Source organism: Apis cerana, linkage group LG11, assembly GCF_029169275.1.
Source record: "Apis cerana isolate GH-2021 linkage group LG11, AcerK_1.0, whole genome shotgun sequence".
NCBI classification, from domain to species: domain Eukaryota; kingdom Metazoa; phylum Arthropoda; class Insecta; order Hymenoptera; family Apidae; genus Apis; species Apis cerana.
Window position 1 is genome coordinate 6155205 of NC_083862.1, and position 16126 is coordinate 6171330.

General features: G+C 26.7%; 5 protein-coding genes across 13 annotated transcripts in view; 2 read left to right on the forward strand and 3 right to left on the reverse strand.

Moving 5' to 3' along the window:
* The window catches only part of LOC108002390 (uncharacterized), a 15157-nt gene extending 14227 nt beyond the window's left edge, over positions 1-930 (reverse strand). For 4 of the 5 annotated variants that reach the window (XM_062081515.1, XM_028669025.2, XM_062081509.1 and 1 more), the window contains exon 1: positions 350-491. In XM_062081515.1, the coding sequence (XP_061937499.1) occupies positions 350-382 (33 nt within the window). In that variant the 5' untranslated portion in view covers positions 383-491. Of the gene's footprint in view, positions 1-349; positions 492-883 lie in introns of those variants that run through there. The other variant, XM_062081513.1, reaches the window with a different exon arrangement.
* Positions 404-12937, forward strand: LOC108002388 (nuclear protein localization protein 4 homolog). Of its 3 annotated transcripts, none has more exons than XM_017064045.3 (13): positions 404-544; positions 1196-1294; positions 2007-2087; positions 2187-2391; positions 2474-2609; positions 3006-3143; positions 3205-3508; positions 3649-3786; positions 3864-4011; positions 4123-4283; positions 12010-12161; positions 12226-12364; positions 12441-12937. In XM_017064045.3, exons 2-13 carry the CDS (start codon positions 1274-1276, stop codon positions 12756-12758), a joined length of 1941 nt encoding a protein of 646 aa, XP_016919534.1. In that variant the 5' UTR covers positions 404-544; positions 1196-1273; the 3' UTR covers positions 12759-12937. The 3 variants fall into 3 exon arrangements, with proteins under 3 accessions (XP_016919534.1, XP_016919533.1, XP_016919532.1); XM_017064044.3 differs by lacking the exon at positions 404-544 and adding an exon at positions 617-848; XM_017064043.3 differs by lacking the exon at positions 404-544 and adding an exon at positions 836-976.
* LOC108002389 (uncharacterized) lies at positions 4479-11799 on the reverse strand. Of its 3 annotated transcripts, none has more exons than XM_017064046.3 (4): positions 10589-11799; positions 8711-9028; positions 8230-8379; positions 4479-8118 (listed from the first exon to the last, which is right to left on the reverse strand). In XM_017064046.3, the coding sequence occupies exons 2-4, from the start codon at positions 9026-9028 to the stop codon at positions 6787-6789; spliced, it is 1800 nt and encodes a 599-aa protein (XP_016919535.1). In that variant the 5' UTR covers positions 10589-11799; the 3' UTR covers positions 4479-6786. The 3 variants fall into 3 exon arrangements, with proteins under 3 accessions (XP_016919535.1, XP_016919536.1, XP_061937492.1); XM_017064047.3 differs by having other exon boundaries at positions 10541-11799; XM_062081508.1 differs by having other exon boundaries at positions 10224-11799.
* Positions 12938-13293: 356 nt separating the features above from the next.
* On the reverse strand, positions 13294-14230 carry LOC108002386 (EKC/KEOPS complex subunit TPRKB-like). Its single transcript, XM_017064040.2, has one exon. It carries the CDS (start codon positions 13981-13983, stop codon positions 13438-13440), a length of 546 nt encoding a protein of 181 aa, XP_016919529.1. The 5' UTR covers positions 13984-14230; the 3' UTR covers positions 13294-13437.
* A 400-nt stretch (positions 14231-14630) lies between these two features.
* Positions 14631-15768, forward strand: LOC108002387 (late cornified envelope-like proline-rich protein 1). Its single transcript, XM_017064041.3, has 3 exons — positions 14631-15063; positions 15147-15349; positions 15491-15768. The coding sequence occupies exons 1-3, from the start codon at positions 15021-15023 to the stop codon at positions 15689-15691; spliced, it is 447 nt and encodes a 148-aa protein (XP_016919530.1). The 5' UTR covers positions 14631-15020; the 3' UTR covers positions 15692-15768.
* The last annotated feature ends 358 nt before the right edge of the window (positions 15769-16126 follow it).

Consider the following 16126-nt stretch of genomic DNA (forward strand, 5'->3'; position numbering starts at 1 on the left):
TTAATAAACTTTTATTTTTAAAATAAAAAATTAAGAGATAAATATATATTTTATTTTGCAAAGCTTAAAAATAATTGTTTATAGATCATTATAATACTATTATAATCATTAATATTAAAAAAATTAAATCGGTAATATAAAAAAATATATATACATATATAAATTAATACGTAATTTGATAATCACATTTTTTTACTTTTTATATTATGATTTATATAATGATTAATATATATCTTTAATGATTAAATATATCTTTTTGATATAATTATTTATTAAGTATTAAAATGTATTAAGTATTAAAATGAAGATAAAATGATAATGTCTATTTTATTTAATCGAAGACGATCACCTGGCAATTGGCAACCATCATCACCGTGGCCATGACCGGATACCAATTTACGATCAGTTCAATAACCTGTGTCACTGTTTTACGATTCCTATCTTATAGTTCAACCATTTAAAATAAAATAGCAAGAACAAGATTATGTATTGCGCAATGTCGTCTATATTGCATGTTGTTCTTTGACATTCAAACAAAATACGCGTAAGTGAAAGTGTTGAAAAATAAACACAAGAGGGCCAATACTATAACATAAAACAATTTGTATCGCAAGAAGACATTTCTCAGCAAATAAATACGGGGTGACTCGAAAAGTATAGACACGTTTGTTTTTTTCAACTTTAAAGTTGAAATTATAAAAATAAAAAAAAAAAATAAAAGAAAATAAAATAAGATTACAACATCTGGTTGCCAAATGTATCTTTGTATGGATTAAAAGTTATTAACTGACATTGCTCGTGTTCCTTCGAGTGGGGAAAATAGGGTGCATATATATACATCGAAAAACGTGTAATAACTTAATTTTTTTACACATAAACTTACCTAATCTATATTGAAGTCGTGTACTTGTTAATTTATTATCTGCTACGTTAAAAAAATAGTATACAGTCGCAAAAATTCTATTGAAATTTATTGGTAAGCAATTGAACTATTATCTTGTCGATATAGAACTGTAAATTTTATATGTTGTGTCTTTGCTCGTATGTTAAAAAATTTTAAGAAGGAAAACAATTAACTAAGTAATGAGAATGGTTGATATAAACACGATATTTGCAATATTTTATTCGTATTTACAAAATCATGGAGAGGTTAGGATACTAGATGTTGACTCAACAATTTTCTTACACTTACTAGGGACTTTAACAACATTGTGTTACAAGCAAGCAAGTTAAACAGGAATTGAACAGCTGATGCTTCGTCAAGACCGGCGAAATGTCAAAGTCTAGGCAAATTGTAAGTTATCTATTGTTAAATGGTTAACCTCGACTAGTTAGTTTACATAGAAGATATGAATAAAATTAAATAACATTTTATTAAAAAAATAAGTTATTTTTTTCAGAAATTATAAGATTTTTGTAATTTATGGAGTAACGTGTAACTTACTAAAAGTTCCCAGATATGAATTCAATTGGATTTTATTTCTTTGTTTTTTTTTATGATTTTTTAAAATCTCTAATGCTAATATGTATGCATATGTGTATTTGTGCAAAGCAATATAGACATAATATTGAAATCTTAAATTTAATAAAAATATTTATAATAAATAACTTCTTAATGTATTTGTTTTTTGAACTGAATATTTTATTTTTTATATAATTTTTTCACACATTTTATAGAATTTTATTATATAAATCTATATTCAATAAAAAATTCATATATTTTAGTTTTTCTATAAAAAAAATTCATTATTAAAAAATTCATATAAATTAATACATTAAATTATATGAACTTATATATATATGTTAAATTTATTTAAATATAAAATATAAAATATAAATATAAAATATTTTTTTCACATTTATATATAATATATATATTAATATACAAATCACAATATATAAATATTATGAATATAAAAAATAATATTTTTAATTAATTCTTGATATTCAATTATATTTTGATATTTAAACTTCTTTTGAAATTATGAATATTTGTATTTTTATAGACTTTACGTGTGCAGTGTTCAGAAGGGACAAAACGAATAGATGTAAATCTTTCTGATTCAATTTCTTTAGTATATGAAAAGGTTTGTATTTATATATTGCATTTATATGTATTTATATTATATAATATGATATAATAAGTTATAATTATATAAATATTAATTATCTTTTGAAAATTGTAGATCTCTAAAGCCTTTGAATTGAATACTACTGGATTTGTACTCTATAGAGAACGAAATCATAAAGATGAACTTCCATATTCTCATAGCAAAACAGTTTCAGGAACACATCTTTCTCATGGAGATATGTTATATCTTGCTCCTCAAAATAATACACAATTGTGGAGTACTCCCTCAACTAGTACTGCCACCATTGATATTTCTCAAGGTTTTAATTAAATTTTATTATTTCATTTTTTCTTTTTATTTTAATTTAATATTTTAAAAAGTTAAATTTGACTCAATATTAGAACCAAGACCAATGGATGAAATAGAAACTATCAATCATACTAATGTTTCTCAATCTGTATCGAATACAATTGAGGATGTTGATGAACAATTATGGAAACTTGATGGTAAAATACAAAGAAAACGTGATGAAAAACTGTAAGTAAATATAATATGAATGAATATATAGAATGTTAATATATTTATGGTATAATTTTAGAAAATTTTTTAAAACATAAAGTAAAAAAGTAGATACAGAAAAATTTTGTTGTTAAATTATTTATTAAATTATAAGTTTATATTAAATGAAGTAAGATGAAGATAGAATGAAACTATTTTATTTTCGTTTTTTTATGATTGTATTTACATCCCACTTTGTTCAAAACAAATTATTTATAGCTTAATAAATAAATGTTAAACAATATTTCTATATAATTTTTATATTTATTTTAATCTTTATTAATTCTTTAAAAATATCAAATATATTAACATTCTGTATATGAATAAATTTTTTTATATAAAATTAGATTATATATATTATAATTTATTTAATAGTTGTAGACATGGTGCAAATGGATGTTGTGTTCATTGTACTCCTTTAGAACCTTTTGATGAAGCTTATCTTAAAGAACAAAATATAAAACATTTATCATTTCATTCATATCTTAGGAAACTCACTGCTGGTGTTGATAGGTATGTTCATATTGCATTATATGTAAAATATGTAAAGAATAATACTTTATATATTTTATAGAGGAAAGTTTATACAATTAGATGACATAAACTGCCGTATAAAGACTGGTTGTAAAGATCATCCACCTTGGCCACGAGGTATATGTAGCAAATGTCAACCAAGTTCTATTACTCTAAATCGCCAAACTTATCGTCATGTCGACAACGTTATGTTTGAAAATTCAAGTTTAGTTGAGCGTTTTCTCAATTATTGGCGTAGCACAGGTCATCAACGTATTGGATTTTTATATGGAAGATATGAAATACATACAGATGTACCATTAGGAATTAGAGCTGTTGTTACAGCTATTTATGAGCCCCCGCAGGTAATTATTTAATTAAAATAAATAATAATAATCATATCTATAAATATTCTTTTAATTTAATCTAAAATTTTTAAATCAATTTTTAATCTATAAATGGATTATCTATAAGTAATGTAGTTATATATTTAATTATGTTTTAGGAAAGTACAAAAAATTCTATACGACTTTTACCAGATGAAAAGGAAACAATAGTTGATGAATTGGCTCATTTACTTAATTTAAAAAAAATTGGATGGATTTTTACTGATCTTATAGCTGATGATATCAAGATAGGAACGGTAAATTTATCTATAATTTTATTTTATTTTTCATAACTTAAAATTCTTAATTAATAAGATTAATTTAATTTATTTAGGTAAAACACGTTCGAAATATAGAAAGTCATTTTTTATCTGCTCAAGAATGTATTATGGCTGGGTATTTTCAAAATAAATATCCAAATCCTTGTCGTTTTTCTCCTAATAATTATTTTGGTTCAAAGTTTGTTACTGTTTGTGTTACTGGTAAGTTATTTACATTATGTCATAATCAAATCATTTTGCATCAAAGTATTAAATATCAAGAATATAAAGAAAAAACTATATATTTAACTAAATTATACATATTGATTATAGGTGACGAGAAAAATCAAATTCACATGGAAGGTTATCAAGTATCTAATCAATGCATGGCATTGGTACGTGATGGCTGCCTGGTTCCTACAAAAGATGCGCCAGAATTGGGCTATGTAATTGAATCAACAGATAAACAGTATGTTCCAGATGTCTTCTACAAGGTGAGTACATACAGTTTATTTGATCTTTTTTGATTAATTTTCTATTTTAAATTAAGATGATAATATTAGTTTTAAAATTGATCATGAATGTATATGTTATGATGAAAATATGTCATTAAATTATATCTTATATGCTATAATATTAATATGCTATAATATTAAGGAAGGTAAAGGTATGCATAAAATATACACGAATGAAAGAGAAACAGTTTATAACTCAAAATTGATTGATTAAAAGTACATTTAAATTGGGCAACGAACTTCGTACATGTATAATGAAATAATAAAACTGTTTAAGCATGTGCACTACGGATATGCGTTTCCGTAGGCTGTAAACAAAATGACCTCAATTTTCGTATGTAATGATGATTACGCCTTAACTTAAAAAGGGTGAATGAGGAATAGAAAAAGAAAAGGAAACAGGAGAGAGAATGAAAAAAAAAAAATAAAAGGTGGAAAGAAAAACTTATCGAAAAATTATAGCCGCTCAACCGTTTAATTCGAACGCGAGGGGCAAAGTAAATCGGTTGTTAGAATTGATATTACAAGCTATGCGTTGTTACCTCATCACGTTCATAAAAATATATGTAATGTGTATATATATATACATATACATTTATACATATATATAGTATATATAGATATATATATGTACATATATACACGCGCGCGCGTGGATATTTTGTGTATACAGGTGGGCTTCTAGCTTCACTCGCTTCGGTAAACATGAATTTATACGCACCTAGATTCAAAAATGTCGACTGACGTCTTTCGTTTTTTTTTCTTTTCACAACGACCGAAACAAGAGAAATTCATTCGAGCTCGACCACCCTTCGATCGTCGTACGTATTACGCAGTATCATTTAATTCTAACGGCGATTCTTACATTCATCGTAATGCAATGAGTTTTCCTTTCTTTATACCATTGCAAACGATGAATTAGCTAATTAACAAGTGTTAAAACTTTCAAGTTCAACATCGAATGAGGCTTTCTTCGAAAAAAGGCATTCGCGACGACGAGGGCGTGCAATTTCCTACAATACGTGAGTGCGCTTTTTGTTTTTACGCGCCGGTTTGCAGAACACTTTTTTTACGACGCTTTTTTTCGCACACGGGTACATGATAATATGATATATAACGATGGGATTTTTACGAGGATTCAGACGAGTAGTATAACGCATTACATTATCGTAGTACTTCGATATACAGCATCGAGGAATGATTCGTTTATAATATACATTCGCTCATTTCGTTCGTTTTTTTTCTGATCAGACGACGAGGCTTACAATCTACATAGTAGTAGTTAGGCCTTGCATACATTTTCATGTTGAGATCTAATCTTAAATACAGTTAATTTACGACGGTCTACTAGACCATGGCAAAGAGCAAAAAGGGAGGAGTATCCTTGAGTCATCCGATAGGAACCGCAATTTTCCTTGACTCGTTTCATCGCAAAATTACTTATTCCCTTTTAGCTCCTTTTCTCTCCTCTGGAAAAAGAAACGGAACGATACGTGATCGTTGACCAGACGAAATAAAATTGGCCCTTTTACGTACCGACGTATCGTTCATTAATGTTCTAAACGACCTGCGTATATGAAATCACGACCTTTTGACTTTTACGAAGTCATATTTTTTTCGATTATAAAACAAAAAAAAAAGTTTTCGTCTGTACGTTTCTGTTTGCTTTTTCGTTTTTTTTTTTTTTTTTTTTTTTTTTTTTTTTTTTTTTTTTTTTTACAAATATATGAATGTATGTGTATACACATACAAGTTTGCCCATTTTTCGTATTCCTCATCTACACGTTTTTTTTTCTTTTTGTTTTTACTACTTATGATCTAAAACATTAGCAACGCCCACAGGGCGACGCCGTTAATCACGGCACTTTTTAATCCCGTGCGATACCCTCTATATCAACTATACATAGCAATATGCCAATAGCCAAAATAAACGTCGAACTTCTTCTAAAACAAATGTCGTACAGCTAGAAGTCGTATCGATATCACGATCGATCTTGAGGTACGTATTATCGATCATCGTCGTTATTGTAGATACAGAATCTTATTGATTCTCAATCAATAGCAAAATATGGATCTTTATTTCTTCTTTCTTCTCTTATGCGTCCACTTTTAAAAATAGATTCAACATCTTTAGAATTCTATTGTTAATAGTTAATTAAATTGTGTGACTCATACGGAGCATCGTGATTCATGGAGCTATGTGATCACGACGGTATCTCTATACATGTAATATCATTTATCATCGGATATTATATATACCTAATTTTTTGTTTATTTAAACACCCCATTCCCTATATCGAATACTTTAGAGATACCGTCGCGAACTCGTGAATCTTTTTTCTTTATTTTTTTTTGTTTTTTTTTTGTTTTTTGTTTTTTTTTTTTGTTTTTTTTTTTTAAGTTATCTAGAGCGGGGAAATGCAAAGTATACGAGTAATACTTGATTACCCTTCGGTGTATACTAATCGCAATAGTGTTATCGTTACAATTTACCGCATTTCGTAATTAAAATATTCTTCGTAGGCTTGCCCGTTTGATCGCCAAATGTAGATATCTTTTCAACTAATTCTAATCCTTCAACGACATGACCAAAGATTCCTGTGAACCCGCGCATTTCTTGTAATATTATACGAAATTGTGAACCCACCATACCAAGATTATCATGTCGCTTTTGTGTTCTCCGCATTCCGACTGCTCCTCTTACTGCAGGAAATTTTGTGTCATCCGGCATAAAGTATCCATCCTCGAATATGCTTCTTCCTCCGCGACCATTGTTTAATTCAAAATCACCAGTAATCACGGATTCACCCTCCCAGCACTGAAAAATTGTGCAACCTTTATAGCCAACTCCAACTTCACCCGTTGCCAATACACTAAAATTTTTTGCCATTTTCGGCGCTGCATCTGGCCTCACTTCTATTACGATACGACCGTGTGGAGATCCATTTACTTCAATGTTGAAATAATATAGAGGATAAGGGTTCGAAGGTCCTCGAAGTGATGCTGCTATTCCGCTGGACGGCGGTTGAGAGGATGAGTGGACGGTTACCAAACTTCCGCCACCAGTACCAACTCCTTCTGGTATAAACGTTGATTGTTGTTGTGGATGTAACATTGCGTTCGGAGGCGCGGGCGGAATAGGTTTAACGGACGGCGAACCAGGTGGAATGAGAAGTTGCTGCGGGGTTGCGGGCGGCGGTGGACCTTGATGTACATGAACAGAACCCGGTGGAGCTGGTTGCGGCTGCATCATACTTGAATGATATTCTATAGAACCGTTTTGCATATGTTGCTTACTCACTACATGTCTTGAATATAACTGCGACATACAATAATTTGCGAGGAACAGTATTGGATTTTGTGAAGCCGCCAAATGATTTGGTAATCTACCACCATTACTCGTTCCTTGAGAAATAATCGGTTCTCCTGTATGAATTCCAGCTAATGCTTGTTTCAATAACGCAAAATCAAATACCACCCCCGAGTTACCAATTAAATCATCGAGTTGACACTGCAACATCATTTCTTGATATTTCGATTGCAATCTTTGTTTTTCTATTATGAGTTGTGAATGTAAATTGTATACATCACTAGGACTGTCGATCATCTGTAGACTAGCTTTCGCTTTTCCAAGAGTTTCTCGTGCATCTGTTATTTCAGGAAAATGACTCCAGCCATTCTGAAGATCTGTCTCAACATGCGTTTTTAACGTTACACAAGCTTCTAAAACTTTTATTAAGAATTCACGTTGTTGCATAGCCAGTCTTTGAATCTCGGTCGATAACTTTCCCATAGCAACTAATTCCAGTTGAACCTAGGAAAATATTAATCGTGCATTCTCTGATCCAAAATCAAATATTTTTTATTCTATATATATAACAAATAGAAAACAAATATACCAAATAAAATTAATTATAAAACTTACATCGGATATGAGTTGTTCTTTGGCATCAGTTTGTGATTTAATCTGGTGACCTGGATGTTCTTGTGGAGTAGCGCATGCTCTACAAAGTGCTGAGCAACATGTCGCACACCATAATGCCAAAGGCATTCCGTGCGTGTGACAATTTTCACTCTGTAAAATATTATAACTACAAATTTTATTTCTTTCTTTTATATTTTACACGTAATATTTATATAATAAAAAAATATATATGTAATTCTGCATAAATTTTTATTTTCTGTTTAAAAAATTTATCAAAAATTTTAAATATAAAAATTATACTTTGTATGTTAGAAGTAAATTATTGCAGACTTTATAACTTAATCTTATTACTATTAGAAGCTTGATATGGCTTCAGAACTGTATATTTTCTTTACCATTTGTGTATAAACTGGTGAATACGAATAACCGGTTGACGAACTTGAAATCTTTATAAAAAAAATATATTCACATTGTCATGTACCTTTCTCTCCTTATCATTCGTTTTTCCAGATGTGTTGTTCGTGGTGATTTTTAAGTGAGACAAATTATTTGTTAGAGCAAGGAGAGAAGAATGTGTTGGTAGAGCATCCGGTCCTTGATCACCTAGATCCGTCCTCTTCCAACAATGCGCACAAAACAACTCACGTCCCTTTAACAAATTGTTTTCTATGCAACGCAAACAAAAATAATGCTTGCAACTAAGATATTTCGGACATTGTTCCGTATCGTTATACTTCTGCTTGCAATAGCTGCAAAGCGTCAGTTCCTCTAAATCTGTTAAAACACTTGGATCCAGCATCTGAAATATAATAAAATATTATTTATTAATTATTTTTTATAATCTTACTCTTTATAGTTATACTTAATAATCTTACATTTTCATATTATAATACTCGTAGAAATATTTAAAAATTATCGGTACTATTATTTTATATAACGCGATTATTTTAATTTAGAAATAATAAGAATATATGTTTGAGAAATGTTTGTGTACGTATATGTGTTTCATTGTACTATATTATTTAGAAAAATAACATAAAGGTCATATTTCATGTATCTATTTCTAATAACAATCGGTTTCACTCTTAAATTGTTTTCTTTTCATCTTTTTCTTTCTTCTTTATTCTCTCTTTTGTCATAAACAATATAACTTATTATTTTTATAAAAAAAAAAGAAAAATATAATTTTATCTTATTGAAATAAATTTTTAATTAGTTAATGCATATTTCGTATTATATTATATTATTCAAACAATATAAATATTTCATAGATATTTATTTTATTATTAATACATATGTACATATTTATTCTTGGTTCTAACATATTAATCTGATTATTTAATACAATTTGATTTATCGCATAAATGAATCTCAAAATTTTCCTTTTTAAACTAAATATAAAGATAATAAAATTTTTTTTAAATGATATAACATAAATATAAAACAAATAGAAAAAAAATTAAATGTTAAATCAATATAATTAGATCTATTTCTTTTATATCATTTCTCTTTTTTTTTTATTATTTCTTTCTTTTATGTGTTATAAAATGATGCGCCATATAAATTCAGTCATGTTATTTCATAGCCTTGTCTTTAAGTTCGAACTTATTCTCAAAAGGTTAGCTTCTTATCTGACACATTGACTATAACAGCAACGTTATTATGCAACAATTTGACTACTAAAACATAAAAAATGACATTTCATAAGAGAACGCGCATGCGTACAAAATCCCGCCAAAATGTAAGGGAATAGTCGAAGTTTTGGAATTTACCATTCGTTAATGAAAATATATCTTTAAAAGAACAATAAAAATGATAATGTGATTTTTTTACTTTTCTTCATTTTGTAAAATATTTTAAATATCAATACGGATAACCGATAAAACCTTCAGTCATATGATATATGGATTCTTACAGCTTATCGCCAAGTTCTCTTTGCGATATTACGCTGTCACTACGTGTGACAAGTCCACATTTAAGTAAAAATGACTTACAAACTGCGTGTTGGGCAAATTCCGCGGGAATATTGTAGTTTGTTCTTGCTCATATCATCACAATGTTTGTACATACATGCTTGTTTTTTTTTTTTCTACCTTTCATTTTCGCTCTCGTTTGTTAATCTTACTCTTCTTTCACTCTCTTTTTTCATCTTATTCATATACATATGCATACACACGTCTCTTTTCTCGTACTCACAATGGCATACACACGCACGCGCACATATACAACCCACAAAAATACATACACGACATATGTATATTTTCCTTATCATGCATGCAAGCGCGCGCACACATACAACATATATACATACTCTCTCTTGCTCTTTCTTTCGTTGGATAGGAGCGTAAATGTTCCGTACCGTGTATACGATTCGTGATCGTCTCCTTGCCGCGCGATGGAGGCTGATCGTTGGCACTCGTCACTCCTAACGTGTACCGTGACAATGATAATTCCGTAATGTTCGTTCGAATATATGATTTGACTTTAATTTACATCGGGATTGACGTAGTATTGTGCGGTTATTGTTCCGCACGCAGGAATCGAGCACTCCAACGTTTTTCGTTGCCGCAGTCGCCGTGGAGTTTTTATCAAGCTTTGTACTTTTCACGTTATGTGTTTACGCTTATCGAACGTCGTGAGTTATTATGGATAACATAACGACGGCGCGCCGGTAACGCGGCGTTACTTCAGTCTTAGCTCGTGCGAACGTTTTGCCACATCATGATGTTTGGTTCACTAAACTAACCACTAGCATGGCGGCGACGACCGACCGACCGACCGACGACACACACCACAGCGCGCGCTAGTCGCTTACGCTGTTGCTCTCCTCTCCTCTTTCCGTATGTTACCCCCTCTCAACAATCCTAAAGCTTCCTCCTTCTCTCTCTTTCTTGTTCTCTCCTTCTATCTTTCTCTTTTCTTTTTCTTGTACACTTTCGTTCGACTCGTGGCAAACAGTGCCGGTGTCGTCTGCGGCTTCTACGATTGCGCGCGCATTTCTCGAATGACTAAGTACGAATATTATGGACTTGCCTTCATACTTCATGTTATAAATTTCGTTATGTATTTGCTTGAATCAACCAATAAAATTGTGTATATGTTTTTAAACATTTATTAAAAATATCTCAACACATTTGTTAAAACGTATTTTAAAAAAATTTTTAATAGATTTTATTTTAGTTTTCTTTATTTATGCAAATTGTAAATAAAAAATATAATTAATTTCTATTTTAGGAAATCAAATTTTTTTTTCGATTCCTCTATTTCTAATTTCCTAATAATATTCAAGAAATAAAATAAGACAAATTTTGAGTTATAAGAAAGATTCAAATTTAATCATAATTTAACTTACATTTAAAAATTATTTATAATCTAACCTAGAATTAACTCTTAGTTATTTAATTTAACCTAAATCTACAATTAGTTTTATATTTCATTTTTATGATGTTATTTTTATTTTTTAACTTTTATTTTATATCGTAATTATAACTACTTTTATATATTTTTATATGTATTATTATTTTGTGTATATTTATTTTGTGGTTCATAAAAATATATAATATTTTTTAAAAAATATCGTAATCGCAAATTTTTAAATTCAAAACAATTTCTAGACAACATTTCTTATCAAGCATTATAAAAAAATTAATATTTTTTAATATATCAAAACAAATTTTAATTTAAAATATTAATAAAACATAGACATATATTATAAAAAATATAAATCAAAATTTTGTAATAAAAATTATTTGCATTTCATCTTTTTTTTGTTATTACTAGGAAAAAGATTCTTATGGAAATGAAGTATCAAGGCTAGCAAGACCTTTGCCAGTAGAATATTTATTGGTAGATGTACCTGCATCCACACCACTTACTCCACAGTTTACTTTTTATATTAGCAATACTATTACTCCATTTCCAATTGAAAATAGGTATGTAAAAATAAATAATGAAATATCATATTATTTTGTTAATATTAATTTTATTAAATTGTAGATTCATCGATGGACAAATTCAAGAATTTAACTCACTTTGTTCTTATATGCAACAATTTACTAAAGAACAATTCTTAGAAGCAGTTTCAGATTTTCATTTATTAATTTTTATTGCAACTATGGATATGTTTCCAATGAAGGTTATTTTTTACTAAATATTTATTTATTTAAAAAATCTCTTATTATAGAATAAAATATATATGTTTACTTCTTTAGGATCACATGATACCATTATTAGATGCAATTCGTAATAAAAATAGAGAAAAAGCAATAGAGTGGACACATTCGGAACAATGGGCAACAATAGAGCAACTAATATCTGAAGCTACAGCATCAACATCTCGACCATTATTTGATACTAACTCAAGAATTTCATCTTCTGTGCTTGTAGAAGGAAGTGGAATAGCAGTTGGTACAGATCCAATTGTAAATTCACCACCTGATCAAACACTTTGGACTTGTTCACATTGCACATTTCTCAATGCAGCAGATTTTGCAATGTGTGAAATGTGTGGTTTACCAAGAAATACGTAACAAAAATTCATTATTATATTGCTTTTGTATGCATTTAAGGGTGCTATCCTTAAATTGCAATTTTGCTTCCGCAAGTTTTAACAAATTTTGTTCTTGCGGATATAAATTGTTTTGAACGCATACTTGGCTTTATTTATGAGTGAATAAAAAAAAGAAAAAATATCTTTTACCAAAACCTACTTTTCAATTGTCCTTTTTATAATGATCCTTTATATGTAATCATAAGTAGTGTACAACTTGCAAAATATAATTATTTTTTTTCATACTATTATCATATTTGATTACAATTAATTAATTATACTGTAAATCATTATGATTATAATATTTATATACTAAAAATTTGAAATTCAATATCAAATATTTAAAGAAAATTTATTATTATAGTGTTTAAGTTCCTATAAAATTTATAAAAATAAACATGAAAAAGAATAAATATAAATTAATAAAATTTCTTTTAATAAATAAATCACTATAACACAATAAATCACAATAATTATATTATTTATTTAAAATATTATTTATATTATTCAATTGATAGATTTAAAATATTTATTTAAAAAAGAAATTGATACATTATTATATTAATTATAATTACATTATATTACATTATATTAATTATAATATTTTTCATATTTATTACAGCATTAATAATTTTATGAAATTTTATGAAAAATTATTTTTATTTAAATGACATAAAATCTTTACAACTAATTCTAGAAACAATAGAATCAATAAAATTAGAAACATTTAATTCATCTTCTTCAATTTTATATATTTTCTTTATTAAATCAAAATCTGTAAACTCAGATAATCTTGAAATTGATATGCTTTCTCCTTTTACAACATCCATTATTGTTTTTGATATTAATTTTTTATCATTATCATCTTTATATATTAACATTATTAGTATATTTTTATCATCATCATTGATTCCAAATTCTATTAATGTACGTGATATATTTTTTGAAGTTGATAAATTAAATAATACTTCAGTATATATATTTTTTGTAGTAATCTGATTCATCTTTGCATTAATTGCAGTTTTATTAGCAGCTATTATTATTTGGAAAGGATCTACTATAAGTGATGCTTTTATAACAGAGCAAGAAAGTTCATTATTCATAACTTTCCTACGTATTTCATTAGAATTTTGGACATTCTCAAATAAATATAATGTACAAAACATTTCTGTTTCAGGATCTAATGATACAGTATAATCACTCATTTCTTTTTATAAATATTAAATTTATGCACAGTAATAGATTACAAATTAAAAATATTAATTGTAATTATGTCAAAATTCTAATATTATAACTACATTTATTTTATATATAATATTTTGCTTGAAATATTATATTTTCTATGATAAAACTGATTGAAACTTCTTTCGAATTAAAAATTAGTTACGTAATCAAAAAACAAAATAAATTTAATCAAAATAGAACATTGGTTTTATAATTATATAGTTATTCTACATATTTTTATATTTTCTGTTTATACTGTGAAAAAGTAATAAAAAAATTAATTTTTTCTTTTTTAATTTTTTTCTATTCTTAAGTTTTATTCTTAAGTTATTCTATTCTTAAATTTAAAATAATTAAATTTTATTATAAAAATCATATACATATAATTTTAATATACATCAATATTCACTAATAATTACAACGATGTAAAAAATAAAAATAATATTAAATTTAAAATTATAAAATAAATCATAAAATGAATTTATAACTAATTTCGTAAGTTGATAAATGAAAAGAATGTAAATTTGATTTGTTGATTTTCACAAATCTAACATATTCATGAAAATGAACCAAAAATATTACATCATAAAAATCATATAGAATCGCATATCTATGAACAATACAAGGAAGTACTCTCCTGACCTCTGTATTATATTTACATCAATAATATTGTACAATATATGTTTCCAAATTATTAACTTAATTAAAATTTAAATATTTAAATTATTATAATTTATAAAAAATGTATTGTTTTGGCATTTAGTTATTTAAAATATTTATGAAATAAAAAAATGAATATCAAGTATTTAAAAAATTCATAAAATATATACGAGAAAAGATCGAGAAAAGATTGAAGATCGAATAAATTCATTATTATATCAATCATGAAGTAATTCCTAATTTTGGTTGTCTATTAAAAAATAAATTATTAAAATTTATAAAATATTAAAATAATTACTTCAAAAATATTAAAATATTTTAAAAACGATAGTTTAAAAATAAAAAATTATAGCAAATTATGACTGATGAAAATTCATGCAAAAGTGTATGGAATAAAGTTTGTAAGTAATTTATATTTTTAATATAAATTCTTTAGAATTTTTATAAATTAGTTTTTTTCTTAGATAATTTATTATTTAATTAGTAAATACTGGAATTATTTGGATTTCTTCACAAAAAAAATCTGCATGTCCTCCTTATATGAAAAAGAAAAAAATCGAAGAAGAACCCAAAAATGATTTAAAACCATCCGACGAAGATAAAAAATTTGATTCTACAAAGAAATTCGAATATAAAAGTCCCACTGATTTCTGTTCTCCAATTAAATCTTGTTATATTAAAATGCAGGTATTTTTAATAATTTTATTTAGTTTTATATTAATCATTTTTGTGTGATTAATCATTTTGTACTATATTTTTAAAATCATTCTTTTTTATTTGATTAGAATTTTTAAATATAAAAACATAAGACTTATAAAAAAATTATAGGATCCTTGTAGAGCATGTTGTTGTGAAGAAAAACCAAAACCACCACCTCCTTGTCCACCTAAATGCGGCCCGCAAGTACCACGCGAACCAGTGTGTGGCTGTGATCTTTGCCAAAAACATCCCGGTCATGAAAAATGTTGCGACAAGAATAGAGCATTTCGCGGTATAGATATTCATCGTGAATATTTCGAAAAGGCATAATAATTTGTTTTTATTATATTACATTAATTGTGTAATATGCTTATATGCCTATAAATTAAAATTATTATAAAATTAAATGTGTATTTATATTATTTTTAAAAAACACAAAAATATCTTAAGAATATTTTTCATTCAAATTAATAAAAAATTAATAAAAAATATTTTATAAATTTAAAAAAAATTTTCGAAATATAATATAAATAAAAAAGTTATTAAATTTTGTTTTATTAGAATTAAAAAATAAATGAATTTTTGATTGAATTTTTATTATTACCATTGATATGTATGAAAATGCTTATTAAAACTTAGATATTAGTATTATTAAAACCTATCTTAATGTTTTATCTATCATTAAAGATAAAAAATGATTAATGACATTTTCAGTTAATATAATAATTTCATATATAAAATCATATATAAAAAATCAGATCTATT

Excerpts from the sequence above, each read along its gene's own strand:
- LOC108002388 (XM_017064045.3), top strand. The coding sequence starts at position 1,274 with ATGTCAAAGTCTAGGCAAATT. Across the intron at positions 3,144-3,204 it reads CTCACTGCTGGTGTTGATAG|AGGAAAGTTTATACAATTAG; the intron begins GTATGTTCATAT and ends TATATTTTATAG. Across the intron at positions 3,509-3,648 it reads CTATTTATGAGCCCCCGCAG|GAAAGTACAAAAAATTCTAT; the intron begins GTAATTATTTAA and ends ATTATGTTTTAG.
- LOC108002389 (XM_017064046.3), bottom strand. The coding sequence starts at position 9,028 with ATGCTGGATCCAAGTGTTTTAACAGATTTAGAGGAACTGACGCTTTGC. Across the intron at positions 8,380-8,710 it reads CGAATGATAAGGAGAGAAAG|AGTGAAAATTGTCACACGCA; the intron begins GTACATGACAAT and ends AATATTTTACAG. Across the intron at positions 8,119-8,229 it reads AAGAACAACTCATATCCGAT|GTTCAACTGGAATTAGTTGC; the intron begins GTAAGTTTTATA and ends ATATTTTCCTAG.
- LOC108002386 (XM_017064040.2), bottom strand. The coding sequence starts at position 13,983 with ATGAGTGATTATACTGTATCATTAGATCCTGAAACAGAAATGTTTTGT.
- LOC108002387 (XM_017064041.3), top strand. The coding sequence starts at position 15,021 with ATGACTGATGAAAATTCATGCAAAAGTGTATGGAATAAAGTTT. Across the intron at positions 15,064-15,146 it reads AAGTGTATGGAATAAAGTTT|TAAATACTGGAATTATTTGG; the intron begins GTAAGTAATTTA and ends TTATTTAATTAG. Across the intron at positions 15,350-15,490 it reads CTTGTTATATTAAAATGCAG|GATCCTTGTAGAGCATGTTG; the intron begins GTATTTTTAATA and ends AAAAAATTATAG.